The sequence below is a fragment of the Aegilops tauschii genome, chromosome 2, assembly GCF_002575655.3.
Source record: "Aegilops tauschii subsp. strangulata cultivar AL8/78 chromosome 2, Aet v6.0, whole genome shotgun sequence".
NCBI classification, from domain to species: Eukaryota; Viridiplantae; Streptophyta; class Magnoliopsida; order Poales; family Poaceae; genus Aegilops; species Aegilops tauschii.
Genome location: NC_053036.3, coordinates 642,974,221 through 643,002,056, shown reverse-complemented (window position 1 = coordinate 643,002,056; position 27,836 = coordinate 642,974,221). Strand labels below are relative to the sequence as shown.

The 27,836-nt window shown below is 43.1% G+C and overlaps 2 protein-coding genes, 2 long non-coding RNA genes and 1 pseudogene across 7 annotated transcripts; 2 read left to right on the top strand and 3 right to left on the bottom strand.

The window, feature by feature from the left end:
• Positions 1–5,444: 5,444 nt before the first annotated feature.
• LOC141042146 (uncharacterized) lies at positions 5,445–6,225 on the bottom strand. The gene is made up of 3 exons (XR_012203961.1): positions 6,008–6,225; positions 5,851–5,926; positions 5,445–5,784 (listed from the first exon to the last, which is right to left on the bottom strand). It is a non-coding gene; the product is annotated as an uncharacterized lncRNA (long non-coding RNA).
• Positions 6,226–10,734: 4,509 nt separating this feature from the next.
• Positions 10,735–15,997, top strand: LOC141041862 (uncharacterized). The gene is made up of 2 exons (XR_012203640.1): positions 10,735–11,332; positions 15,458–15,997. It is a non-coding gene; the product is annotated as an uncharacterized lncRNA (long non-coding RNA).
• Positions 11,409–15,451, bottom strand: LOC109756079 (protein FAR1-RELATED SEQUENCE 5-like). 3 transcript variants are annotated; one of them, XR_006670861.2, is made up of 5 exons: positions 12,872–15,451; positions 12,153–12,604; positions 11,999–12,076; positions 11,845–11,908; positions 11,409–11,768 (listed from the first exon to the last, which is right to left on the bottom strand). XR_006670861.2 is itself a non-coding variant. In XM_045233477.2 (2 exons), exons 1-2 carry the CDS (start codon positions 14,895–14,897, stop codon positions 12,441–12,443), a joined length of 2,190 nt encoding a protein of 729 aa, XP_045089412.1. In that variant the 5' UTR covers positions 14,898–15,451; the 3' UTR covers positions 11,409–12,440. The 3 variants fall into 3 exon arrangements, 2 of the variants coding, with proteins under 2 accessions (XP_045089412.1, XP_045089413.1); XM_045233477.2 differs by having other exon boundaries at positions 11,409–12,604; XM_045233478.2 differs by lacking the exons at positions 11,409–11,768; positions 11,845–11,908; positions 11,999–12,076; positions 12,153–12,604 and adding an exon at positions 12,612–12,790.
• Positions 15,998–16,399: 402 nt separating the features above from the next.
• On the top strand, positions 16,400–21,151 carry LOC109756094 (uncharacterized). Of its 2 annotated transcripts, XM_073509380.1 has the most exons (3): positions 16,400–16,610; positions 17,715–20,411; positions 20,534–21,151. In XM_073509380.1, the coding sequence occupies exons 1-3, from the start codon at positions 16,400–16,402 to the stop codon at positions 20,956–20,958; spliced, it is 3,333 nt and encodes a 1,110-aa protein (XP_073365481.1). In that variant the 3' UTR covers positions 20,959–21,151. The 2 variants fall into 2 exon arrangements, with proteins under 2 accessions (XP_073365481.1, XP_020170538.1); XM_020314949.4 differs by lacking the exon at positions 16,400–16,610 and having other exon boundaries at positions 17,449–20,411.
• Positions 21,152–22,039: 888 nt separating this feature from the next.
• On the bottom strand, positions 22,040–27,062 carry LOC109756080 (disease resistance protein Pik-2-like; annotated as a pseudogene).
• Between the last annotated feature and the right edge of the window lie 774 nt (positions 27,063–27,836).

Here is a 27,836-nt window from a genome sequence, read left to right as displayed (position 1 = left end):
TCTTCTTCAACTAAATTTAACCTCTCGACAATAGGGTCGGTTAGAATTTCCGGTTCAACCACCTCCTAGATAAATAAAATCTATGTCACGTTGGTCGGCATATTTGTCATAAACAATAAATGAACCAAATAGTTATAAAAAGATAATATATACCACATCCGAATCATAGACAGGACGAGGGCCGACGGGGGCGGGTACCAAAACCATCGCACTATGTAATAAGAAGGAATAATAAAAGTAACAAAATTAGACAAGTATCTATCTGAAGTAAGAATTTTTTTCTTTCAGAAAGAAGATAAGAACAAGAGGCTCACCACGGTGGTGCTGGCGACGAGATCGGTGCGGGCGATCGACGGCGGTGAAGACGGGGACGGGACGTGACGGACCGCTAAACCTAGACAAATCTCGGGGAAAATGGAGCTCGGAGGTCGAGTTTCGAGAGGAGAAAGATTAACTAGTGTGGCTCAAACATTTCATCGAACACCTCATGTGCATAGGAGGTGAGCTAGAGCACCCAAATGCCCTCCCCTCGACGGCCAGAAAAAATAGAGCACTGTGGAGTGCTCTGCTGCGGCGATGGGGTATATATAGGCAGCTCATTTGTCCCGGTTCATGGCTAGAACTGGTACTAAATCCGGGCCTTCTGTTCTGGTTCATGCCAAGAACCGGGACCAATGGTCGTGGGCCAGGAGCGAGGCCCATTAGTCCCGGTTCGTGCCTCGAACCGGGACAAATGGTTCCATACGAACCGGGACCAATGCCCACGAGGCCCCGGCCGCCCCTCTGGGCTCACTAACCGGGATGAATGCCCCCATGGGTCCCGGTTCGTGACTGAACCGGGGCTAATGTGAAAACTGTCCTGTGACCTAAGCCCCTTTTCCTACTAGTGTCCCTTATTGGAAAGTAGTTCATCACAGGAACCGGTTCCTGTGACGTCTACACCAATTAGTGAGGAAGTTAATGATGATGATCATGGAACTTCAGATCAAGTTGATAGTGAACCTCGTAGGTCAAACAGAGTAAGATCCGCACCAGAGTGGTACGGTAATCCTGTTCTGGACGTTATGTTACTAGACCATGACGAACCTACGAACTATGAGGAAGCGATGGTGAGCCCAGATTCCGCAAAATGGCTTGAGGCCATGAAATCTGAGATGGGATCCATGTATGAGAACAAAGTATGGACTTTGGTTGACTTGCCCGATGATCGGCAAGCCATTGAGAATAAATGGATCTTCAAGAAGAAGACTGACGCTGACGGTAATGTTACTGTCTATAAAGCTCGACTTGTTGCGAAAGGTTTTTGACAAGTTCAAGGGATTGACTACGATGAGACTTTCTCACCCGTAGCGATGCTTAAGTCTATCCGAATCATGTTAGCAATTGCCGCATTTTATGATTATGAAATTTGGCAAATGGATGTCAAAACTGCATTCCTGAATGGATTTCTGGAAGAAGAGTTGTATATGATTCAACCAGAAGGTTTTGTCGATCCAAAGAGAGCTAACAAAGTGTGCAAGCTCCAGCGATCCATTTATGGACTGGTGCAAGCCTCTCGGAGTTGGAATAAATGCTTTGATAGCATGATCAAAGCATTTGGTTTTATACAGACTTTTGGAGAAGCCTGTATTTACAAGAAAATGAGTGGAGCTCTATAGCATTTCTGATATTATATGTGGATGACATATTGCCTGTATTTAAAAGAAAGTGAGTGGAGCTCTATAGCATTTCTGATATTATATGTGGATGACATATTGTTGATTGGAAATGATATAGAATTTCTGGATAGTATAAAGGGATACTTGAATAAGAGTTTTTCAATGAAGGGCCTCGGTGAAGCTGCTTATATATTGGGCATCAAGATCTATAGAGATAGATCAAGACGTTTAATTGGACTTTCACAAAGCACATACCTTGACAAAGTTTTGAAGAAGTTCAAAATGGATCAAGCAAAGAAAGGGTTCTTGCCTGTGTTGCAAGGTGTGAAGTTGAGTAAGACTCAATGCCCGACCACTGCAGAAGATAGAGAGAAGATGAAAGATGTTCCCTATGCTTCAGCCATAGGCTCTATCATGTATGCAATGCTGTGTACCAGACCAGATGTGTGCCTTGCTATAAGTCTAGCAGGGAGTACCAAAGTAATATAGGAGTGGATCACTGGACAGCGGTCAAGAACATCCTGAAATACTTGAAAAGGACGAAGGATATGTTTCTCGTTTATGGAGGTGACAAAGAGCTCATTGTAAATGGTTACGTTGATGCAAAATTTGACACTAATCCGGACGATTCTAAATCGCAAACCGGATACGTGTTTACATTGAACGGTGGAGTTGTTAGTTGGTGCAGTTCTAAACAAAGCGTCGTGGCGGGATCTACATGTGAAGCAGAGTACATAGCTGCTTCGGAAGCAACAAATGAAGGAGTCTGGATGAAGGAGTTCATATCCGATCTAGGTGTCATACCTAGTGCTTCAGGTCCAATGAAAATCTTTTGTGACAATACTGGAGCAATTGCCTTGGCGATGGAATCCAGATTTCACAAGAGAACCAAGCACATCAAGAGACGCTTCAATTCCATCCGGGATTTAGTCCAGGTGGGAGACATAGAAATTTTCAAGATACATACGGATCTGAATGTTGCAGACCCGTTGACTAAACCTCTTCCACAAGCAAAACATGATCAGCACCAAGACTCCATGGGTGTTAGAATCATTACTGTGTAATCTAGATTATTAACTCTAGTGCAAGTGGGAAACTGAAGGAAATATGCCCTAGAGGCAATAATAAAGTTATTATTTATTTCCTTATATCATGGTAAATGTTTATTATTCATGCTAGAATTGTATTAACCGGAAACATAATACTTGTGTGAATACATAGACAAACAAAGTGTCACTAGTATGCCTCTACTTGACTAGCTCGTTCATCAAAGATGGTTATGTTTCCTAGCCATAGACATGAGTTGCCATTTGATTAACGGGATCACATCATTAGGAGAATGATGTGATTGACTTGACCCATTCCGTTAGCTTAGCACTCGTTCGTTTAGTATATTGCTATTGCTTTCTTCAAGACTTATACATGTTCCTATGACTATGAGATTATGCAACTCCCGTTTACCGGAGGAACACTTTGTGTGCCACCAAACGTCACAACGTAACTGGGTGATTATAAAGGTGCTCTACAGGTGTCTCCGAAGGTACTTGTTGGGTTGGCGTATTTCGAGATTAGGATTTGTCACTCCGATTGTCGGAGAGGTATCTCTAGGCCCACTCGGTAATGCACATCACTTAAGCCTTGAAAGCATTGAAACTAATGAGTTAGTTGCGGGATGATGTATTACGGAACGAGTAAAGAGACTTGCCGGTAACGATATTGAACTAGGTATTGAGATACCGACGATCGAATCTCGGGCAAGTAACATACCGATGACAAAGGGAGAAACGTATGTTGTTATGCGGTCTGACCGATAAAGATCTTCGTAGAATATGTGGGAGCCAATATGAGCATCCAGGTTCTGCTATTGGTTATTGACCGGAGACGTGTCCCGGTCATGTCTACATAGTTCTCGAACCTGTAGGGTCCGCATGCTTAAAGTTACGATGACAGTTGTATTATGAGTTTATATGTTTTGATGTACCGAAGGTTGTTCGGAGTCCCGGATGTGATCACAGACATGACGAGGAGTCTCGAAATGGTCGAGACATGAAGATTGATATATTGGAAGCCTATGTTTGGATATCGGAAGTGTTCCGGGTGAAATCGGGATTTTACCGGAGTACCGAGGGGTTACCGGAACCCCCCCGGGACTTAATGGGCCATGGTGGGCCTTAGTGGAGAAGAGGAGAGGCGGCCAGGGCAGGGCCGCGCGCCCCTCCCCCCTAGTCCGGATAGGACAAGGAGAGGGGGGCGGCGCCCCCCCCCCCCTTCCTTCCTCTCTTCCACCTCTTTCCCCCTCCTCTCCTAATCCAACAAGGAAAAGGGAGTGGGAGTAGGACTCCTCCTGGCGCGCCCCCTCCTGGCCGGCCGCACCTCCCCCGTTGCTCCTTTATATACGGGGGCAGGGAGCACCCTAGGGACACAACAACTGATCATTTGATCTTTTAGCCATGTGCGGTGCCCCCTTCCACCATAGTTCACCTCGATAATACTGTAGCGGTGCTTAGGCGAAGCCCTGCGTCGGTAGAACATCATCATCATCACCACGCCGTCGTGCTGACGAAACTCTCCCTCAACAGTCGGCTGGATCGGAGTTCGAGGGACGTCATCGGGCTGAACGTGCGCTGAACTCGGAGGTGCCGTGCGTTCGGTACTTGATCAGTCGGATCGTGAAGACGTACGACTACATCAACCGCGTTGTGCTAAACGCTTCCGCTTTCGGTCTACGAGGGTACGTGGACAACACTCTCCCCTCTCGTTGCTATGCATCACCATGATCTTGCGTGTGCGTAGGAATATTTAAAATTACTACGTTCCCCAACAAAATGACCTATTGGGTGTCGCATTCTAGGAAATCTACCCTGTTCTGAAGGCTTGTGTAGATGAATTATTTTCAATGTGGAAAGATATACTTGTACACGTCGCGCCTTCGCCCGCTAAGAGCGGCTAAGAAGCATGATCACCTAGAGCACCATCACTGGATTTAACCAGAACAAAAGGCAAACAATTTTATACATGAATATCTATATGACTGCAGTCAGAACTAAAAGTACCCGATTTTAAATATGGGTTGGGTGGCCTGCAGGAGTGTAGTAAACATAAATTTGGCCGGTCAGCTTCTATAGGGAATGCAAAACACTTAAGAAATAAGAAACAGAGAACATCTAAGCAGAAATAAGGTACATGTTTGCTTACGAATGGTACTAACATGATATATTTTCTGCCCGCCGGTAAGTTATCAAGCAAGATCATCAAATGTTTCTTTGTAGACCACATTGTGAGTATTGCCAACAGTTTTCAGGAGAGTTATTTTCAGTCAAAGCTGGAAGATGAAGACTGACTAAGAAATACTCACATCAGTCAAAATAAAAATCCTGGGCTGAAAATTTGAGATGTACATAACTACTACAATCTAGCAACGAACCCATACTCTTTTTTTATTATCACTGCTGCTTTTTGACACTCAAGCGGACATTTGTATTGGCGACTATAAGAAAACTGGAAAATATATTAGATAGAGCGGGCGGTGAGGTCCCAGGTGGGGGGAGTGGGGGAGGCGGCGGGGTGGCACTCGGTAGGCAGAGCGACCGACGGCGGTGTGGTCGCATGCGAAATCATAGTCAGAACTTTGCATTTGAAGGTACACGCTCAGAGGAATTTTTTTTTTGCTCAGTGCCAAAAGTATCAAATGCCTAAAATTGAAAATCACATCCTGAACTGAGCATTTTATTGAGAATCGGCAAAATAAGTTAAAGACAACAGTACGAGAACAGGTGAACGGTGATCTGATTTCAACACAAAATACTCATGAAGAAATAAAATGGGTGGACAGTGATTTGGTTTCTAAGCATAAAACTGATCATGTTTATGCCACACATTAAGCACATAATGTGTGCGTATTTGGAGCCTGAAACATCTACCAACTAAAACTACTCCCAAAAGCAATCTTCAAGTTCAATCTTAAGATGTAACACATAAAGCTACAGACTACAATTTTGATGCACAGATTTAGCTCACTCAATTCAGTTTAGAGAGTACCCACACCCAATTCTGGAAAAAATAATGCGAGGCCCAATCCTCCGCTGCATCAAGCATCAACCATCATGAGATTGATTCCTTAATTGATCTGAAAAGAGTTGCTTGGATTAATGTACTGTTAGAACTTGATATCGGAGGAAAGGAGGGATAAAACCTTGAGGAGCTGCATGTCCATTGCGTCCTTGACGGCGGCGACCGTGGTGGATGGGGAACTCCCATGGCGTGCCCAACTGCATCTCCAGCAGAGGATATGAAGAGAAGGTGAGGTGTAGGGGCAGCGAATCTCGGCCAAGAAGGAAGGAAGGACGAACCTGGGACCACCGGAGACGCGCCGGCGAAGCCATGCCCGAAACCCTAGCCATGGGTGTGTGGTTGCGAGCGGGCTGTAGAGGCCGGGAGCAGAGAGTCTGGATGGAGGGGAGGGAGGCGCGGACCGTGGGAAGCTTGGGGCGTGCCGCGCTGCGCCGGAGGCGCTGGAAGCAGCCGGCATGGGCGGCGGCGGCGGCGATGACTTCATGGGCAGAGGGAGAGGAGGCGAACCGGTGTGCTCTCTGTGTGGTTGTGTTTTCTTTTTTCTTTACAAAACTGCTTGGAGCGCGCATTTAATTGTCCAAACGACAGGGTGTTTTACACAAAAATGAACCGTTTTTCCAGAGTGCCACTTAAACAGGGACTGCGGGTTGATTTCAAAGAAATAGAGGAGTTTTTTCGCAAAAACACCTGCGACGTACGCCCAGGAGCAATTCGTGGTTTATTAGTAGGTAGAGATTATTATTATTATTATTATTATATATATATATATATATGACAAATTTTTCCTTCTACCGGGTGTAGTTACTCCCACTTTTGTTTACGTTCTAGGTAGTATCTATTATATCGGAGAGTATGTACGCATAGTATGTAGTATGTAAGAATTGTTTAGGTAGTATATATACTATTTTTTATGTAGTATGTAGTATATTTTGAGCATACTTCTTTTTACGTACAAATATGTACGTATTTCACAAATATTATAAAAACATGAGCTCACATGCAATTTTTTCACATAACTCACTTTAGAGTATATTAGATATATTATATGAACATACTAAAAATAATAAAGTAGAGTATATAATACCACATAGTAGTATATGAGAAATGAGTGTAACTACACCCGGTAGTAGGATGCATTTTCCATATATATATATATATATATATATATATATATATATATATATATATATATGAAAAATCCCGGTGGTAGTTACCCCACATATCTCATATACTACCATGTGGTACTCTATATACTATATTATTATTTTAAATATGTTCATATACTATATCTAAGATATTTGAAAGCAAGTTATATAAAAAATTGCATATGAGTCCATAGTTTTTGTTATATTTGTGAAATACGTACATATTTATACATAGAAAAGAGCATACTCAAAACATAGTACATACTAGCCAAAAATTAATATATATACTACCTAATCATTGTTATATACTACATACTAAACGTACATACTCTTGGTTTCGACAGATACTACATTCAACATACTCATGATCCAGCTACCCCAGCGAGGAGAGCCCCCGCGGACTACTCCGGCTATGCATGCCCCCTTGCCCGCGCTCCTGTCTCATCCCTCCCCGACGAAGCCTGCCACTCCATCTAGTTGATGCTCCTCTGATTTCTCTGTTTCTTACCGATCTGATGCCGTCGTCAAGGCCTTCGTGCACCGGCCTCCCACAATCACACTCGACAGCGACCACCAGCCCACGTGCACGTTGGGCACTACCTGCAGGTGGAGGAGATGACGACCTGCAGCTGGAGGAGGCCCCGGCCTGCAGCTGGATCAGCGAAGATGGCAACAGCGAAGCCGACGAACCAGTCCGCCGCGGCCACGAACACCGGCGCCGCGCTGAAGGCCACCGACTGCAGGCAGCATGCGACGACGGCAGACAGCGTGAGCACAACGTAGGAGCAAAAGCGCAAGCAAAGAGCCAAAGACTGGGTTAGGTGAAGTTGAAACGGATGGACTTACGACGACGTAGTGCCTGTCGCTGATGTTCCAGCCGCCGGTGTATGGCCGGAGCCCGTCGAGGGGGTCCTTCCGGCGCGTCCGCTCGGCCGCCAGCGGCGCGGCGGAGCGGGCGCACAAGGAGGACGCGAGGACGACGGCGAGGAGCAGGAGGAGCGCACGCCGGCGAGCTGACCCCGCCATGGCTGCGAGTATGATACTGTGCACTTGGAGATCAATTCTGCATTACATATACGAGGCAGTGAGAAGCAAAGATTGGAGCTCGGTAGTGGTTGTGATGTGGTGGTTCGATTGGCTTGTACTAATCCCAGGTCACAACACTGGTGATTTGAACGCGTGCATGCATGGCAGCATGAGCCGGGTCGTGTCCACTAAAGCAAAAAAAGGCTGGTGCAGCTTCCAGCGCCGATGCGGCCCCTGAGCCGTCCAACTGCGACCGTCCTGCAGTCCAACCTCGTTTCCGCGCGTAGTGCCTCCTTGTCCGCTCGCTTGCTCGCCCAGTTCCTTCACGAGAAGGAGAAAAGCAATGGCATTTTCCTCTGAACTTTCATCTTTAGGCTATGGCTCTGAACATTTTCCTGCTCGGGCATCTCTCATTGACCTTCGACAAAGCTTGTCATTGACCTTCCCCCAGCATTTCTCATTGCTGCTGCACACGGTGCTCCCCGGTTTCCTGGCGCCTCTCCCTCGCGGTTGTTTGTGTTGTGTTCCCTGGCACCTTCCCCCGTGCTTGCACCGAACTACTGCTAGCTTTGCCTGCTGTTAATTTGGATGTACAGGGAAGAAGACAAGAGCATGCGGTGAAAGAGATAAAGAAGGGTTTGTCTAGGCGGTGTGCATAAGGAACGTGTGGTCGGTGAGAGGACTGGAGTTTCTACCGTCCACATCTTGCACGACCACACCGCCCACCGATGCCGACAAGCCCCTGCACCCCTATTGTCATCTGCCTGTGCTGCTACACCCAAGCTCTATCCCTCGGACCCCACGCTCGTTTTGCTGCGTTCTTCAAGAGCATCCGCAAAACAGTTTTGTGAATGAACGTATGATCTCAAAAAACTGATACAGAGAATGCTCTGTTGTGCTTGTACTAATGCGCGATTTATTTTGGCTTTCAAAATTTGTTTTTCTGAAGGTCAAGACGTTGTGTTGTAAAAGGTCATGTGTGTATTGTATATGTATGTGTGCGTTTTTTTTAAATGCATACCTTCATTGATTCACCTCGGAATGCTCTTTCAGATGTGTGCATTTGTATTTGTGTAAATGCATATAGCACACGAAGTATATATGTATTGTTGTGTGTAATTTTTTGAATTATAATAGCATGCAAAGTTCATGTTTCAGAAATTCATAAGTTCACGTGTACCACATACTGAAGAAATTCATCAGTGAAAAAAAGGACTACCTAGGCCATTTCAACGACAGCAAAAAATGCCTAAAAATGTCGCGAGACAAAAAAACAAATCTACATAAGATATAACATAGTAAGTTCATAGAAAGGTGGAAAAACATAATTTTGTTTTGTAAGTTTAACCATTTCTAAAAATACCTTGAAGTTCAAATTCAAATAATAGGGCGATTCAATGTTTATTATAAATCTGTAATTTTCCCGTTACTATAGGATAAACCAAGAAGGTCAAAAATTAAAAATGAAGCAGTTCGAAAAGTTTATAAAAATGATGTTTCTAAATTTTACTAAAAAATGGAGAAGTTCAAATTTTAAAAAACAAGTTCAAAATGCTTATTCCAAAACCAAGAAGCTCAAATAAAAAAATGAGCAACTCGAGACCCTTGGGCAACTCGAGACCTGTGTGACTCCGTTGGCCGAATTGTTCCTACTCTGATGGTAAGCTAAGGCCCAACCTGGCCCAGCATGGATGACGTACGAATAGAGAGGGCCCAATCTGGATGCGATCGTTCGATGCACACAACGTGGTTCCACCTCGCATATCTTTTCCCTAATAATAAAGCACGGATTGACTCCAAGCAATTTGCCCAAGGCAACTACAAGGACAAGGAAGAAGAGAACGTCATGTGTTTGAAAGATAAATTCTATTCCGATCATGTGTTTGTTTATTCGTCAAGCCACTTGTTGACATTCCAAGGAACTTGCCAGCATATATAAATTGATGGGAATTGGTATGAGATAGCAACGTGGGACTATTCTCTTATTTGTAGTACAACTTTTTTTAGACAAATTTGTAGTACAGCTTTTTTTAGGGAATTTCTAGTACAGCTAAAAAGGCGCTCTCTCTCTCTCTCTCTCTCTCTAAACAATTGTAATATTTAATCCAAGCAAAATTATATGAATTACAGGACGAATTGTACTGATGTGACTTGAGTTTTGGTTGGTTTCACACGCTCATACTTGTTTAGTTTTCTTGTAAAATAATATGGCGGTATTTATACTATTCAGGGTTGGTTATTCATCCGTCAGGTTATTCTTGAAGCTAGCTAGTAATCACCATGAGTTCAGTTGGCGTTCGAAGTAATCACCAAGCCAATCGAATGTGAGCATCTGGACGTTAGCTGTGAATGACAGACGGCTAGATGGGCTAATGAAGATTAAACCTCAAGTTTTGTACGCGACAGTGCTGCAGACCTTCAGCAGTGAGACTTCGATTAGAAGGACTTACCAGACAGGGGCGCGGCGGATTCAGATATCCTACTGCAGCTGTCGCTGCTCACCAAGGAGTTAGTAGTTCAGAGAGCAGTTCAAAAGCTCTCCGTCCAGTGCCTGCTCAATACACCGCGACGACGCAGCGATACAGTCGAACGTACAAGCATACTCGGCCTCCCCCCCTATCTCAAGTTCTCAACGTGCCAACGTATATACTTAGGAAACAGAAGGAAAAAGCCCACAGTAAAAAAGCCCACACCCACTAGCGGGCCATATTGGTAACGTACTCCCTCGATCTGATCTCCTCGAGATGCGTCTTTCGTCCGTGATTATCGTGCAGGGTCAACCAGCGCCGAGCAGGTGTCCCCGATGGACCCATCAGTTAATTAAACGTTTTCTTTTTTCTAACTGATTGAAAATATTTTTTTTCTTTGCCTTATCCGAACACACCACTGCTGCCACTCCCCGTTCCACAGCCACTGAATCCGCTGCGAGAGAGGATTATGACAAGGTGAAATCCACCGTCCGGGCCGTGGCCGGCGGCAAGGCCGGAGATGTCGCTGCTAGCGCCGCCCGTCTCTGACACGCTTAGTGAACTGGAGCTGTCGCGACTAGCGCGCTCCGCCGCCTGGAGTCGTGGGGTTGGAAGGCGGTGAGGCGGGAGTCGTCGCCGCTAGCTAGTGCCGCTCGCCTCCGGCACGCTGCGCTGCCTGGGGCCGTGGTCTTGGGTGGAGGCGAGATGGGATCCGTCGTGGCTAGCTCTGCTCGCCTCAGGCGCGCTGCGGCACACCCGTCCGTGTCCTTGGCCGGCGGCAAGATGGGAGTCGTCGAGGCTAGTGCTGACCGTCTCCGGCGCACCAAAGGCCAGGCCAATGTTCTGGCTGGCCTGCTCCCTGGGAGATGGTGCCATGGTGGAACTGCTGCGCGGTCAGCCGGTGGCCGAGATGCGCGCAGTCGTACTAGAGGGTGCGAGCTCGATGCAGACTCAACAGGCAAAGGTGCGTCAAGATTCATTAAGTCATCTAGCTCTGTACTGGAGTAGTAGGTAACTAGCTATCATACTGAACTTGGAAGTATGAGAGCTATCCATTTTTCTCTGCTTCTCTGCTTTTCAATAGCACAGTACAGTGGAAATCACAAATTGGTGAAAGCGCCTTTGAGTAAATGTAGTGCCCAAGACCACATTTAATTGGAAAACAAAAGCACAGTTACACAGCTAACATATCAAAAGGAATAACCAGCAACTAATCCATATTCATGTATATAAATTTATTTGAGCATAAAACCATTGCGCATCTAACATCAAAAGGAATGGTACGATAAATTATTACATTGCAGGGTAACTGTTTTGTAGAGCAATCCTGAGATACACACTTTATATAGAGCTATTTAGAAGTGTTTATCTTGTATGTGACTTGATTGGCTACCCAAGACCTGGAAGAACAAAGAAATGATTTCTTGTTAGATATAAACTTGAATTGGTTGAATATGACATGTGAGTGAACAATACCTTAATTGGCAGCTGGTCATTTTTTAGATGTTGGCCATCCCGAGTCCGAGAACATTTGGGAACTCTAGATACAATGTTGATCCAAAAGTCAATACAAGTGAATGACATGTGCATGTTCATTTTAATTTCTAGCGAGTAACTAATAAAATTATACCTGACTTGGTTGAGTGCTAGTTGGTGGCTAGTGATTTTGAGACGTTGGCCATCCCGAGTATGATGACACCAGAGAAGTCTACATAGTGTTAATCAAAAAGTAAATGACACACGCATGCTCGTCTTAATTTTAACAATTAACTAAACAATTATACCTGGCTCGGTTGAGTGCTATGATAGAAATATGGTTGTTGTGGTCGCAAACCAAGCAACTGTTGAAAACTAGTAGTGTCTGTCTGCGATAGCGGAGGCAAGCCATGCTGTAAAACTTGCAAATTGTAGTTCTCAGGTTGTGGTACCGATGTCACATTACCCGACAGTACATGCAAATTGTAATTATGTCCACGTGGTAATGGGGAAACAACTTGTGGTAACGGAGGCATAGCACGCGGCAATACTTGTAGATTGTAATTCGCAACATTTGGTACTGGAGGCATAGCATGTTACAATACTTGCAAATTGTGATTAGCAGCATTTGGTAGTGGATGCATAGCATGCTGCATTACTTGCAAATTATAGTTCTCATTTGATATGTTGAAGCTAGGATTTGCTGCAGATGATGCAGAAGCACAATCACCACTCTTATTCTTGCATGTTGCTCCTTGACCTATTCGCAAAAGAATTTGTTAGGTCTATTTCAATAACATGAACAAATATTTATGTTGCTACTTCTTGTGCAATACCATACCTTTCGTATTACGTTTATTCTTATTTGGTACGTTGAAGCTAGGATTTTCTTCAGATGATGCAGAAGCACAATCACCACTCTTGTTCTTACATGTTGCTCCTTGACCTATTTGCAAAAGATTTTGTTAGATCTATTTCAATAACATGACCAGATATTTATGTAGCTATTTCTTGTGCAATACCATACCTTTCGTATTACGTTTATTCTTATTGTTCAATTCCAGTCCAGATTTAATCCTCTTGTTGCTACTTCCTGGTTCTTTTCTCTTTATTCCCTGTGCTTGGACTACATTCTCAATGTTGCATTCAACTGGTTGCTTCTCTGCTTGTTCATGATTTAGTGATTCATCTTTTGATTGATTTCCATGTAAAATTTGGTCCACCTTTTCCATTAGTTCAATTGACATACTTTGCAGTAGTGCATATGCCTCTTTGTTTGCTGCTGCTTTGCTCAAAATGTTATTGTAAGTGCGGCATAGTGATCCATACTGTCTAGCTAGCACAACTCTTGCATCTTCATCATCAGAGCACTTTTGAATTGCTTCTGATGGCCCTGATTTTGCTCGCCTTGTCCATCTTTTCAAGATATATTCTGGTGCCAACTCCTTGATATTGTTGTGGTCCAACACCTTCAATGCATGACGACACAATACCCCAACAAATTCAAACTTTTTGCATGAGCATGAAACTTTTGATCCATTGGGATCAAATTTCACAGTATGACAATTTTGGCTAGCTGAATGGGTAACCGTGAATTCAGAAATAGAGCCAGTACGACCACTCTCATACACACAATATCCCATTACCATGTCAAATTCTCCTTTAAATATCTCAAACATAGCAGGTGTATATACTTTCGAAGTTTGTATCAACATCTGCACATATGGCACCTTCGGTGATGTTTGACTCGCATAGAAATCACTTTCCACTTCAGCATACCTTCTATCATCTACGGCCCTCTCATAGTGCTTGAAGAAATCTAATAAATCAAGGCGTACATGCAGGTATCGTTTCAATAGTGCATTCATACTCTCGCTTCTTTGTGTGGATTTCATATCTGCACAGAAGGTTTGTCGACCATAAACCAAAGCCCACTTCTCCTTGTTCTGGAATAATCTATGTAGCCATTCATTATCTTTCAAATTATATTTCACTAGCATATCATTCCAACCTGCTAAGAATTCATCAACTTCTTCAAAATCATAAACACACTTGCCAAAATCTTTCTTAAATGTCTTTGAACCTTGGAAAACATGACTCAAATGTTTTGCAGCATTCTGATACATGTGCCACACACATAGACGATGTATTGAATTAGTAAAAACCTTGCCAATGGCACTAATAATGGCAGCACATTGATCGGTCAATATTGTATTTGGTTCTTTTCCTGACATGGCCCTTTTGAATGTTTCAAACAACCATTCAAACGTCTCAGATGTTTCATCATACAATAATGTAGCTCCAAAAACCACTGTTTGTTTATGATGGTTGACACCAACAAAAGGGGCAAATGGTCTGCCATAACTATTTGTCTTAAAGGTTGTGTCAAAGCATACCACATCACCAAAGTAGTGATAATCTAGTATTGATCTTGCATCTGCCCAGAATATATTGGTTATCATCTCATCTTCATCTACTTGTATTGCATAAAAGAAGGAAGGATTTTCCATCAGCTTGTCCTGAAGGTATTGAAGAATGGCACCCGTGTCTCCTTCTTGGATGGATTGCATACGCTTTGATCGGAGATAATTTTTATAATCTTTTTGACCGAAGCTAAGACACTGTCGACCCCCTGCTTGTCTACTCATCACTTCATGACCAGATTTTGGTCTAATTCCTGAATCATTCAATATGTCAATTTGGGCCTTTTGACCTTCTGTAATTTTTCTCTGGGATCGCAGTAGATGGGCTTTGCTTGGAGTTACGAGTTCATGATTATGAGCATCCTCAAAGCTGCTTACAACATATTTTCCGTTAGCACTTATTTTGATGGTCATCTCTGCCAGACAACCAACTCTTGTATCTGCTCTCTTTCTCTGACATTGTTCCTTACTCTTGTCCTTGTAACCTGCCTTTGAGCATACATATTTCTTTGTTCGAATAACATTAGTCGTCGAGGATTTATCATGCCAAGATTTCCTGACACTGAAACCTACATGTCCTGCATATGTATTGTAAAACTCATATGCTATATCATCATTCTCAAATTCCATTCCTATCTCTGGTTTTAACCTTTTGATGTAGTAATCATTTGTATTTCCACCTGCCTCTCCCACATTTGTGGTCTCATGATCTACCCAACATAAAAATTATCATATACTAATTAGTTCATGGATGACACACAGAGTAAAAATCACACGATATTCAGAGCCCTGGTTTTAGTGAAACCTGAAAATCACACAATATTCACACAATGAGCATTAGCAAAATATTGATCCTTTTCTTTGCTAGAACATTCTCTATCATTAGAGTTAGCAAAAAGGAGAATATGTCAAAGGAGAAATCTCATGCAGTAAAGTTTATAATAAACTTAGGTGGTACTCTGATGCATAATGTGCGCAACATCACAGGAGTGATCAGCACTAACATAATTATAATGCAATTCCGAAGGATTAATTTGCATGTGTTTGAAAGAAACTGGGCTACGGACCATGAAGTACGGGGAGCTATTTCTGAAGGAGTAATTTGCATGTCATAGATCAACTCTTTGTTTGTTTCTTTTAATCTTATCACCTTTGTATGATCAAGAGTGTTGATAATCTGTACATTGCAGGTGCAAGAACATTACCTCCGGACGATGAACTGTGAAGAGCTCCGTCCATGCTGAAGAACACTGTAGATGTTGATCCACGGAGAGGAATAAATTTCTATCAATCTTGATCTATTCTCCTGTGATCCAGGGGCAACAATGAACAATGGAATAGATCGGTAGGAGAAAGGATGAAGCCACGCAAGAGATTTTGGCGGCAATCTGTTGTAACGCGGGAGAGAAACATGTCGTTTTCCTGATTTTCTGGAACCTAACTGATATTAGAGAGATACGCTGGTTTTATTAAGTGGTGGGTCCATCGGGGACACGTGCTGGGCGCTGGTTGGCCCTGCACGATAGTGCGTGCTGGGAACCCAGCAGGAGAGCCCGACCCGGTATTACCTATCTCCAGCCCCAAATCACGCTGTTTCATTCCGGGATTGACCCAAGGGGGGAGGGATTGAGATTTCCAATCGGGCACTGACATCTGAGTATCCGACAACCCTGATGGATTTTCTTTTCAGTGAAAAATACTACAGTAATTATTCAATTTTACTTGTTCTACTACGGAGTACATATTACAGGTTGCTGTCAAGTGTGAGCAGAGATCATCCCACAAACTGTTGAGTCTTATGTCGACTACGGAAAAATCCATGCAGTCCAAGCTGTTGTCAAGTGTGAACATGCGACGAATATGACTACATACGTGATTGCTGAACCTCTGCGTTTCAGGATTTGACAATATATGATGTATGTGGTCATTGTTTTAGGTGCTCTCCTCCAGTCATCAGGAAAACAATTCCGTTTACACTGTCGAGAAACCGATTTACGCCAAGTCACCAGGTCAAAGGTCTTTCTATTTGAGCAGATCGTTGAGTTTGGCCTGCTATAATTAAGAAGAGACTACTGTATGGTTGCTCCTCATCGGCTCTCACCTGAGTAGCCAGCACTGTCCATTCCACGGCCATGGTAATTCCCCTCATGATACTCGCACTGATCTTCTTGCTGCCAGCGCCCGTGCCCGCTTCCTCTCCCCTTCCTAGCAAAAATGACACTGACCTCGCCGCCCTGCTTGCGTTCAAGGCGCAGCTCTCCGATCCTATTGGCATTCCTGGTGCGAACTGGACCACCGGTACATCCTTCTGCCACTGGGTGGGTGTCTCTTGTAGCCAGCATCTGAGTATCCGACAGCCCAGATGGACGATAACATTTTTCATTTCTGTGAAAAATATCACTAGAATGCATAAGACAAATAACCAACTGCAGCTTGTGCATCAACTTAATATCTAGAGTCATTTTCGGAGGAAGTCATGCAATACTACTAGTCCACTTCACAATTACAAGTTGTTGTCTAGTGTGGGCAGAGTTCATCTCACAATCTGTCAGAATCTTGAGTCAGACAACGGAGAAAACCATGCAGTCCAAGCTGTCATCAAGTGTGAACATGCGACAAATATGACTAGACCAATGACTGCATACGTGGCTGCCAAATTCCTGATTGCAGGATTTGACAATGATGTATGTTGTCGTTGTTAAGTTTGGCCTACTCTATTAAGAAGAGAGTACTTACGGTTGCTGCTCATAAGCTTGTACTTGAAAAATATATCGATGGAGGCACAACAAGGAATAATTTCTAGTTTCTTATAAAAGAACTATATGATTTGATTTCACATCTTTGATAAACATCACCTTATCATCAACTCCACCACTTCCTAATTGCCTTTCATTTCAGCCACATGGAAAGGAACATGCCAAACAGGTTCTTCAACCAATCTCTTGATTGATATTCTGACTGGGAAACACCCGCATGGTCACTAGTTAGTCAATCCTTAGTCTACCCATCCTGGTTTCCAACGACTAAACAAAGACTAGACCACCACAGTGGCCAACTGCGGGTCAACGCATGGAGTCAATACCTTACTTTTCTTATCAACCTTTTCCAGTCACTGGCTAGGATTAAGCTCATGTACCGTGGAAGAGCTCTATAAGTAAACCATGTAGCAATAGCAGCAGCCATATAACACTCTCCACAAATCCCAAGCTCTTAAATAGTGCGAGCACCCAGCACTGCCCATGGCCATGGCATTTCCCCTCATGATACTCACACTAATCTTCTTGCAGCCAGCGCCCGTGCTCGCTGCTCCTTCCCTTCCTAGCAACAATGGCACTGACCTCGCCGCGCTGCTCGAGTTCAAGGCGCAGCTCTCCGATCCTATTGGCATTCTTGGTCAAAACTGGACGACCGCCACATCCTTCTGCCACTGGGTTGGCGTCTCTTGCAGTCGGCGTCGGCAGCGCGTCACCGCTCTCGTGCTACCAGGCATGCCGCTCCAAGGGTTGGTCTCCCCATATCTTGGTAATCTCTCTTTCCTCCATGTCCTAAACCTCACCAACACAAACCTCACAGGATCCATCCCACCTGATATTGGAAGGTTGAGTCGTCTCGTCGTTCTTGATCTTGGCCTTAACAGATTGTCAGGAATCATCCCTCGTACCATAGGAAACCTCACAAAGCTAAACTCCCTTGTTCTAGTAAAGAACGATCTCTCTGGGAAAATACCGCATGATTTGCACAACTTGGGCAATCTTAGGCACATACAGCTTGGGACAAACTACTTAAGTGGCATAATACCAAATCAATTGTTCAACAACACGCCTCTGTTAGTTGGTCTTGGCTTTGGGAACAACAGCCTATCAGGGCCAATACCACCCGGTATTGCTTCCTGTCCCATGCTTGAGTACCTCAACTTGCAAGCAAATCAGCTTTCTGGTCCGGTACCTCCAACAATTTTCAACATGTCCAGATTACAGATTATGAGCCTCGTGGGCAATCGGTACTTAACAGGATCCATCCCTAGCAATCAAAGCTTTAGTTTGCCCATGTTGCAACGGTTCCTTATTGGTCGCAATAATTTCACAGGTCGAATTCCATCAGGACTTGCATCATGTAAACACCTCAGAGTTGTTTATCTATCCGAAAACTCCTTTGCAGACTTCGTCCCAACATGGCTCAGTAAATTGTTGCATCTCACTATCCTTAATTTAAGTGGAAATGACCTCATCGGTTCAATTCCAAGTGAGCTCAGCAATTTGACTATGCTCAGTGTGCTTGACCTCTCACGTTGTAGTCTGAGTGGAAAGATTCCGGATGAATTAGGACAAATGAGTCAACTCACGCTTTTACACCTTTCAGAAAATCAACTGACAGGGTCCTTTCCAGCTTTTGTTGGTAACCTATCCCAACTGTCTAGACTATTACTAGAATCAAACTATTTAACTGGAGCAGTCCCAACATCTATTGGGGACCTCAGAGCCCTTGAGTGGTTTGATATTGGAAGCAATCCTCTTGAGGGAACACTTGATTTCTTGGCCACTTTCTCCAACTGCAGACAACTCCGATACCTTGCCATATACAACTGTTCGTTCACCGGGATCATTCCTGATCACATTGGAAACCTCTCTAGAAGCTTGACACACTTTGATGCAGGCACTAATCATTTAACTGGAGGTTTCCCAGCACCAATATCAAATCTAAGTGATCTAAAAGTAATAATCCTTTATGAAAACCAATTAAGAGGCCTAATCCCTGAATCCATAACACTATTGAAGAATCTCGAGGCACTTGATCTAACCGGGAATAGCCTTTCTGGCTCAATCCCATCACAAATTGGTACCTTAAATAGATTGCACATATTATCTCTCCAAGAAAATAATTTTTCTGGTGCCATACCAAATGGTATTGGTAATCTAAGTATGCTAGAAATCATTTCACTAGCATATAACCAGCTGTCTTCAACCATACCTGAAAGCTTATTCCACCTCAGTAACCTTCGTCAATTATTTCTATCTAACAACTCCTTCACCGGTGAATTGTACTCTGATCTTGGTTCCATGGAAGCAATAGACACGGTAGATATATCTGCCAACAGCTTGGTTGGTAGCCTTCCGACTTCATTTGGACAACATGGACTGTTAAGCTACCTTGATCTATCACACAACAAGCTGCAAGGTCCAATCCCAGAATCTTTCAAAAAGTTAGTTAACCTAGGGGCATTGGACCTATCTTTAAACAACCTTTCTGGTACTATTCCGAAGTATCTGGCCAACTTTACTTCTCTGACTAGCTTGAACCTCTCTTTCAATAAGTTCCAAGGTGAAATACCAGATGGAGGTATTTTCTCAAATATCAGTGCGGAATCTTTGATGGGAAATGCCGGATTGTGTGGTGCCCTGCGTCTTGGATTTTCACCATGCCTTGGCGATTCTCACCCAACCAACAGACACTTGCTAAGATTTGTGCTCCCGACTGTCATAATAACAGTTGGGGTTATAACAATTGTCTTATGCCTAATGTTCAGAAAGAAAAATAAGCAGCAGCCAAATGTTGCGACTTCTCTTGGTATGGCTGATCCGACCAGCCATAGATTAGTATCCTACCATGAGATTGTTCGTGCCACTGAAAATTTCAACATGGACAACCTACTTGGAGTTGGAAGTTTTGGCAAAGTTTTCAAGGGCAAACTGGATGATGGTTTGGTGGTCGCGATAAAAGTGCTCAACATGCACTTTGAGCAGGCCGTGAGGAGCTTTGATACTGAATGTCAAGTGTTGCGGATGGCTCGGCATCGCAACTTGATACAGATACTGAATACCTGTTCCAACTTGGATTTCAGAGCTCTGCTGCTCCAGTACATGCCCAATGGTAGCTTGGAGGCACAATTGCACTCTGGAAATAGTGAACCACTAGGATTCATCAAGAGACTGGACATTATGCTTGGCGTGTCGGAGGCAATGGAGTATCTGCACCATCATCACGGTCAAGTTGTCCTACACTGTGACCTGAAGCCTAGCAATGTGTTGTTTGATGAGGACATGACGGTGCACGTCGCTGACTTTGGCATTGCGAAGTTACTTCTTGGCGATGACAACTCCATGATCTCAGCAAGTATGCCAGGGACAATCGGGTACATGGCCCCAGGTACGTACTTGCTACCACATGCCAGCAAGCCTTGCAAAGGCACAACTATCCCAATGAATTTTTTTCGTGGGTTAGCTTATCACTTTGGTTAGCTCATCCTAATGATTTTTTTTCTTGAACAGAGCTTGCATACATGGGTAAGGCTTCACGGAAGAGCGACGTGTTCAGCTTTGGGATCATGCTGCTCGAAGTCTTCACCGGGAAGAGGCCCATGAATCCCATGTTTATCGGGGAATCCAGCCTCAGGCAGTGGGTTTCCCAAGCATTTCCAGCAAGGCTCGTCGTTATCGTTGATGAGAAGCTGCTGCAGGGTGAAGAGATAAGCAGCCATGGCTTTCATCAGCAGACCAATATTCCTCCATCGGCATCGCCTTCCACCGCCTCCAACACAAACTTTCTTGTATCGGCGTTTGAGCTGGGCCTGGAGTGTTCGAGCGACTCACCTGACCATAGGCCAAGCATGGACGAAGTGGTCGTGAAGCTGAAGAACATCAAGAAGGATTGCTCTGCTTCCATGGCAGCAAGGCTGGGGGTTCCGCAGCGTTGATCAATGCATCGGGTTTTTTTCATCCATGGAAAATATGGTTGTGCTGCTAAATATTTCAGCAACATCTGAATATTTGTAACGGAAGTTGGTTGTAAGCAAGTAAGCAACAGACAGTCAGTAGCTCCTGAATCCTTGTAATTTCATTCAGTTGTAATCAACAATCAAACAGTCAGAAGCAGCAGCAATTGAGTTCTCGTAACTGTAGTAATGGACACACCAGTCTATTGACTTATTGTAAGTGCAATACACACAGTTCATTGCAAGTAATACAATTCATGAGACCGATGCAACAATGCCTGCACAATGATGTGGCTGATGAAGTATATTTAATGGGATATAAGTGCATATAAATGCCTGGTCTGTGGGATTGTAGCACCTCACTCAGCCAAGAAACTGCCCGATGATCCTAGATCAGTCATAACATCAGCCAATGCACCGTCCAGAGCACTCCGGGTAGAAGAACAGGTATATGCGAGAAAACAAACTTTACCCCCAATGCTCTCCCCCTATTTGATACCTCAAAATCTATGCCTGTGAAACATGTTCCTCAACCAATAGCGGTTCAAATGTATGTGCCATGGTATGTTCATCGACTAATTAATGTTATCAATCGATTGGAAAACAAGTCACATTCTTTTATAGTCATCGATGTTTCTTGAAGTAACTGGTTCATCGATGTTTCTTGAAGTAATACAAATCACTCTAAGTAATACTCTCTCCGTCCCAAAATAAGTGTCTCAAGCTTAGTACAATTTTGTACTAAAGCTAGTACAAAGTTGAGACGCTTATTTTGGGACAGAGGGAGTACGATTCATTAGGCCGACGATCAGGTGTCCAAGTCTGCATCCTACTCATCTTGGCTGACATCCTGCACTTGGTTCTGGCTGAACCTTTATTATGAACTCTCTCAGGTGGCTAACGCTCAGGTGTCCAAGTTGTAATTGTGCAGTCTGCACGATGGAGCAGGAGCACGTAGACAGTCTTTGTCCAGACTGATCTCTCAGCTGGTTATCTCCTAGCCTCATTTCCTGGTGCTAGCCCGATTAGCCTCACGTAGACAGGTTTATTTAAGCTTCGACATCTAGCTCTCAGCTCCAGAGACCTCCCGCTCAGACCCCCTGCTCGCCGCCCTTAGCTCATGCCGCCGCTGACCAAATGACATATTCAATATGTAGCTTGCAGACAAACAAAATATTTGCACATATTTGAAGATTTGATTTAGCTTCAACCTTTGAATCCACAAGTGCAGGTGTACATAAATAGCAAGATGCTGGTACTACGCTATCATGCCTGTTGTTCTTTCGTTTTGTTTCTCCGAATGAAGGCAATGTTAATAACACAATTCGACATGTTGTTGCAATTTCCACATGGGGTTAATACCCACGAAAAATGTATGGATCACTAACCACCACTAATTTACCGATAACCAATCATTGAATAGCAAGTCTCCAGCAAAAATTGAGTGAGGCCACACTAAAGTTATCGGCAAGATTTAAAAGAAACATAGCAAAAGGTTTGCATTTTTCACTGATTAAGGAGTTTCAAGCACAAAAAGAGAACTAGACATAAAAGGCTAATAAAGCATACTCTCCAGACATAGAGTTACGCATGTTCTGCTCCCGCACTATGCCAATTTGCCAATTGATCCTTGATCAAAAGACTTTATTTGAATAGAAAAGCCTCTTGTCCATTTTATATTGATTGGCGTAATATGGATATAATGTTTTGAGAGGATGTTGAGTTGTACCTTTCTCATCTTCTGCATGTAGAAAACAAAATCAAGAGCGATTTCCTGTCATGACATAACAGTAGGAAATATTATAATGATTTTACAGTGCCTATGTTCTAATGTGATCAGCAGAAAACATTTCAATAGGCAATCACCAAAACATGACATTGTGGTTTTTTTGTGTACTTTGCCAATGTAAATGTGATTCAATCTTAGACGACTAAGGAGTCGAAAAAAACTACCATGCCAAAAATGATGAGAATTTAATCTTATCCTTTCATTGATCGAGAGCAATTTAGCAATGTAAACATGCTACATGTATCATGTTTTAAAAAGAATGTAAAGATATTTAATTATGTCATCCCCAAGTACAGTGGCAACACATTACTGAGCTTGAGATGGTGCTTCTGAGACTAGATCTGGGAACGCAGCAGATTTCAAACTCAGGTCCCCTGGGCTTATTCACACAGACGGTCATGAAATCCATCAAAGATGGGGTATTTTCCCCGTCAATAATGGATGTACATTTTCACAAAAAAATGGATGTACATGGGTTGTTAATCACGTGTTTCTTTCATACACAGAAAAAAGTGTAACTATAAAGAACATTATTTTCTGAGTTGTTTCCATCTAACAAATCTTGTACGATAGAATTATTATTATTATTTTATCTGGTGATTTTTTTTGCAATGGAAACAAATTCTAAAATAATTATGACCAGGCTATTGTTATAAAGCCATTATTCCCTTGTTATTATTTCCTCATTTGAACGATGTGCAAAGCATTAATATTAAACTCATAAGGTGTAATACTAAACTCAATAAGGTGTTATGGTTGGAATTCCCCACCACACAGGCTTAAGAAGGGTGGTCCGGATTCGTTCCGGTAAGTCCACCACCCATGGTGCAAGACAATTGAGCCAAAAAGGATTCACCATTATTATCATTAAAATGGATCACAAATGAGAAGTACAAATTGCATATACTTTCATTAGAAAAATGATGTCAAACAGAACTACAATTAGTGAAGAAAGTAAATGAACTAATGTAGACTTATAAAAATCAGTGAATGACTAATAATGGGAATGCATAAATAAGTAATTTAATAAGATAAAATTACATAATGTTATCAAGAACATGAGTGCATTTCTTTCTCACAAACTATTTGTAAATAACAAATCCTGTATGACAGAAAAAAACCGTGTGATGGAAACATTTTGTTACTGTAACAGGAAATTAAGAGCAGGCTAAAAGTTATAAACAATTTATTGCTTATGATTTAATTCCTCTTAAGAACAATGGGAAAAATCTAATTGATATTATCTGCCCCGCTAAGAGGTAAATACTTGACTCATATTTAGGAAGGATCTAAGGTCGTTATGGTGGAATTGAGTTGATCCCGGTACAGTTTGTCGATATTATATCATTAAAATGGATAAAGAATGAGAAGAGCAAACTGCATAAATTTTGATAAACAAATACAATGTAATAAAAACTTAATTAGTGAGTTCTGAAAAAAATCACTAGATGACTAATATTTGAAATGCATAAATGACTAACATAACAACTTAAAATTATATAAGTGAAAACAAAGAGAAACAAGCAAATACTTTCACCAAATTTATACTCCTATAAAGTAAAAAAAAATACACAAGGATATGAATACACACGCGCGCGCGCGCGCACACACACATGTTGCATGAATGTGTGAAATAGTATATTTACCCCTGTTGTTTGTGGGAAATCCAGTTTGGGCTTGTTTCGATTCATATAGATTTCTCTCTTCACTGCATTTCTCATATTTCGTATCTCATTGCCGTCTTCACCATTTCTGAACTCAACATTGATATGCTCAAGTGAAGAGAGGTTCTCTAAACCGAACATAGGAGCACCAAACTGAACCAATGAGTTAGGGACATCTTTAAATTCTAACCGCAGGGTTTGGAGACTTTGCATGGCTCCCCGTGCAAACATTAACTCCATGGTTTCACTCTCGACTCTGAACCTCATTAGACATTGAAATAGGTAGCGACCGTCAATGACCAGCCGTTTATCTCTGCCTTGTGTAGGTTTCTTCACTTGTATGTGCAGTTCACTGAGAGACAGTATACTGCCTAAGACTTGAAGATCCTCCTCTCCCAGTTCAAGTCTGATACTTAGGGAAAAGAGGCAACACATGGAGCAGATCCACCTTGGCACTGCACAAGTGATGCTATCAAGCATGTGGAGTAACAACAGACGTGTTAACTGAATAATGGTTGACGGCAGCTTTTCATCTATTTCAGTGGACCTTATGTCCAACACTTCAAGAAATTGCAGATCCGCAATACCTTTCGGGATCTTAGTGATAGATGTACCTTTTAAACTCAAATATCTCAAGTGAAACAAACTGCATATATCCTTCCAATGATTATTATCCACTTGCTTGCAGTCAGTTAAATCCAGCACACGTAGGATTGGAAAACCCGTAAGTGCTGGCAACAAACTGAAAGCGAGACTAGACACAGTAAGTGCCCTTATATAGGACAAGCTCATGGTTGGAAGCTGATTAGCAACCTCTTCAATGTTGGTCTGGACAGACAGTCGGCGGATTTTACTTGGTAGATAGACTGGTTGCTGACAACCTACTATCGTTACGAAGTTCTCCTCAGTTGACAAGGAAGTGATGAGGTCACGCACCATGTCGTGTATGCGACAAGAGTGTACTTTATTCCCATTGTCGATTTTTACAGGTTGGACCAAACTTTTATTAATGAGCTGGTCAAAGTAATCCTCTCCTACTTCACATAAGCTCCTCCCATGTTCTTTTTTCACAAAACCTTCACCCACCCATTTCCATATCAACCGTTCAGTTTGAATCTCATAATCCTCTGGATACAAACAAAGATGCAGTATACAAGTCTTGAGGTGTGGAGGTAGGTCAGAGTAACTGACGGATAATATCCTCCTCATGTTCTTCACATCATCATGACCATTGTCTAACCCTGAACCCAATGATTTGTACACCTTGGACCAATACTCTTGTGTATGTTCTCTTTCCGTTTTGCTGGACAGCAAGCTACCTATTGTAATGATAGCTAACGGCACTCCACCACATCTTCTTAAAATTTTCTCAGATATTTCAAACAATTGATTAGGTGGTGATTTGTTCTCGGTCTCATATATTCTTTGGTGGAACAACTTTCTTGAGTCAACAACAGAAAGTGGTTCCAGCCGATAAACATCACCAGCTTGCTCGGCAATATTAAGAATGCGAGTTGTTGTGATTACTCTACTTGCATGCTCATTCACTGTCAACGAATATTTGATGTTTTCCCAGACAGATTTATCCCATATGTCGTCAATAACAATCAAGTACCTTCAATTAATATCAAAACACATATATTAAGATTTAAAAGTCTATATAAGCTATCATATTTCAAGCAGAATTGAGCTACTTCATCAGGGCTAAGCAAATGCAAATTCAGAGTCTGTAGCACTGCAGTTTCCCTGTGACGTCCAGATACGAAACAATGAGGGAGGAACACACACGCATATACGTACTTCTTGTTTTCAAGAAATGTTCTTATCTCACTGATGAGTTGTGCTTCGCCCCATGCAGCCTCGTTGATATTCTCATACTTTTGCTTGTGAAGTTGATGGAGCAAGCTCTTGAAAATTTTCTCCATGTTAGGATTAAGAGACAAGGAAACGAAAGCCGTAAAATCGAAATGCACTTTAAGCTTCTCATACACTGTATTAGCCAGGGTTGTCTTTCCTAATCCACCAAGTCCAGCAATAGAGACCACCCGAAGCTGTTCCTTGGAAATCTCATCTCCCTCAGTCAGCATCTTGATTACCTCAAGGCTCTTCTTGTCTGTGCCAACGAGGTTGGTTGCCTTTTTATACAAGGTTGATAGGCGAAGGGCATCAACAGTTTGTCTGGTTGGCTTGGTAACCACACTGTCAACCTTGTACCTATAACGGCGCTCGCTGACCTCCTTGATACGGCTCTTGATATCTTTGATATCGATGCCGATCTTGTGGTGAATCTTGCCCTTGGTCAGTAGGCTGAGACTCTTATCAATGAAATTCCTGAAGCTATGCGACTTCTCTGGTTCATGGGTTTCGATGCGCACCATGAACTTGTCGATGCTGTCTTCGAGGTCGTACGACAGGTCCCTCACAGGCTTGGCCCAAAGCTTGACTTGGATGTCCGGTGGCTGGTCGATCGGTGCCTCGGAAACCTTGAGGAGAGCCGTCTGCATGCTCTCCATCTCGGCTTTGAGGAACATGATCTCGCCCCTGACACCCCTCTGAAGGTTGTACTCCTTGGTTATTAGGTCAGCTAGCTTGGGCATGAGGGTGCCCTTCGCTCCAATCACGGCCTAGGCCATGCTCGGCTTGAGCTCTAGCTCAGCCTCTCAGCATGCTGCAGATGTTTGCGGAAGCAGAAGAAGGGAGATGGTGGTGGCAATCTGCTCTGCTGCGTGGATGAAGCTTCGTCTTGCACTACACCACGTAAAGAATCACAGAATGAGTAGTCAGGAGCTAACAAGTCAAAAGTTCAGAATGAATTCAAACAGACCGACATCTTGCCTGAGAGAGGTGAGTGCACTGATGGAAAAAAATTGGGGAATCTAAAGCTGGGCCTTAGATTCAGAGAAGAGATGGAGCAATCTGAAAGAAAAGAAAACGGTGGTAACTGAATCGTTTGCGAAAGCAATAATTTCAAGACATTCATCATATGACAAGCTGACAACACTTGAGATCTTTTCTGGGTAACATGATGGAACTTAACAGCATCCGGAACATGATTAAGCATCCTGAACATGACTAAGTAGTCCTCAGCTGTTGCAGTCATGGCTGAACTGCTCTCGGCCTTTCACTTGGTTTTCTTTGTGAGTTCCCCTCGGTAAGCTCTCTTTTGTACTTCCTAGCCTAAGCATATACCATGGGTCAACGTTGACACACAACTTAGCCATACATTCGACTTAAAGAGGTGCCACATGGCACCGCGGTTAGGTTAAGCCAGCCGTTATCCCGCTTTTTTTCGCCGAGAGCCACGGCTTTATACTCGACTTATATATAAACTAAGTACCGGTGAAGTGACACTCTCCTTACAGTGCCTAAGTCGATACTCCCTCCGTCCCAAAATAAATGACTCAAGT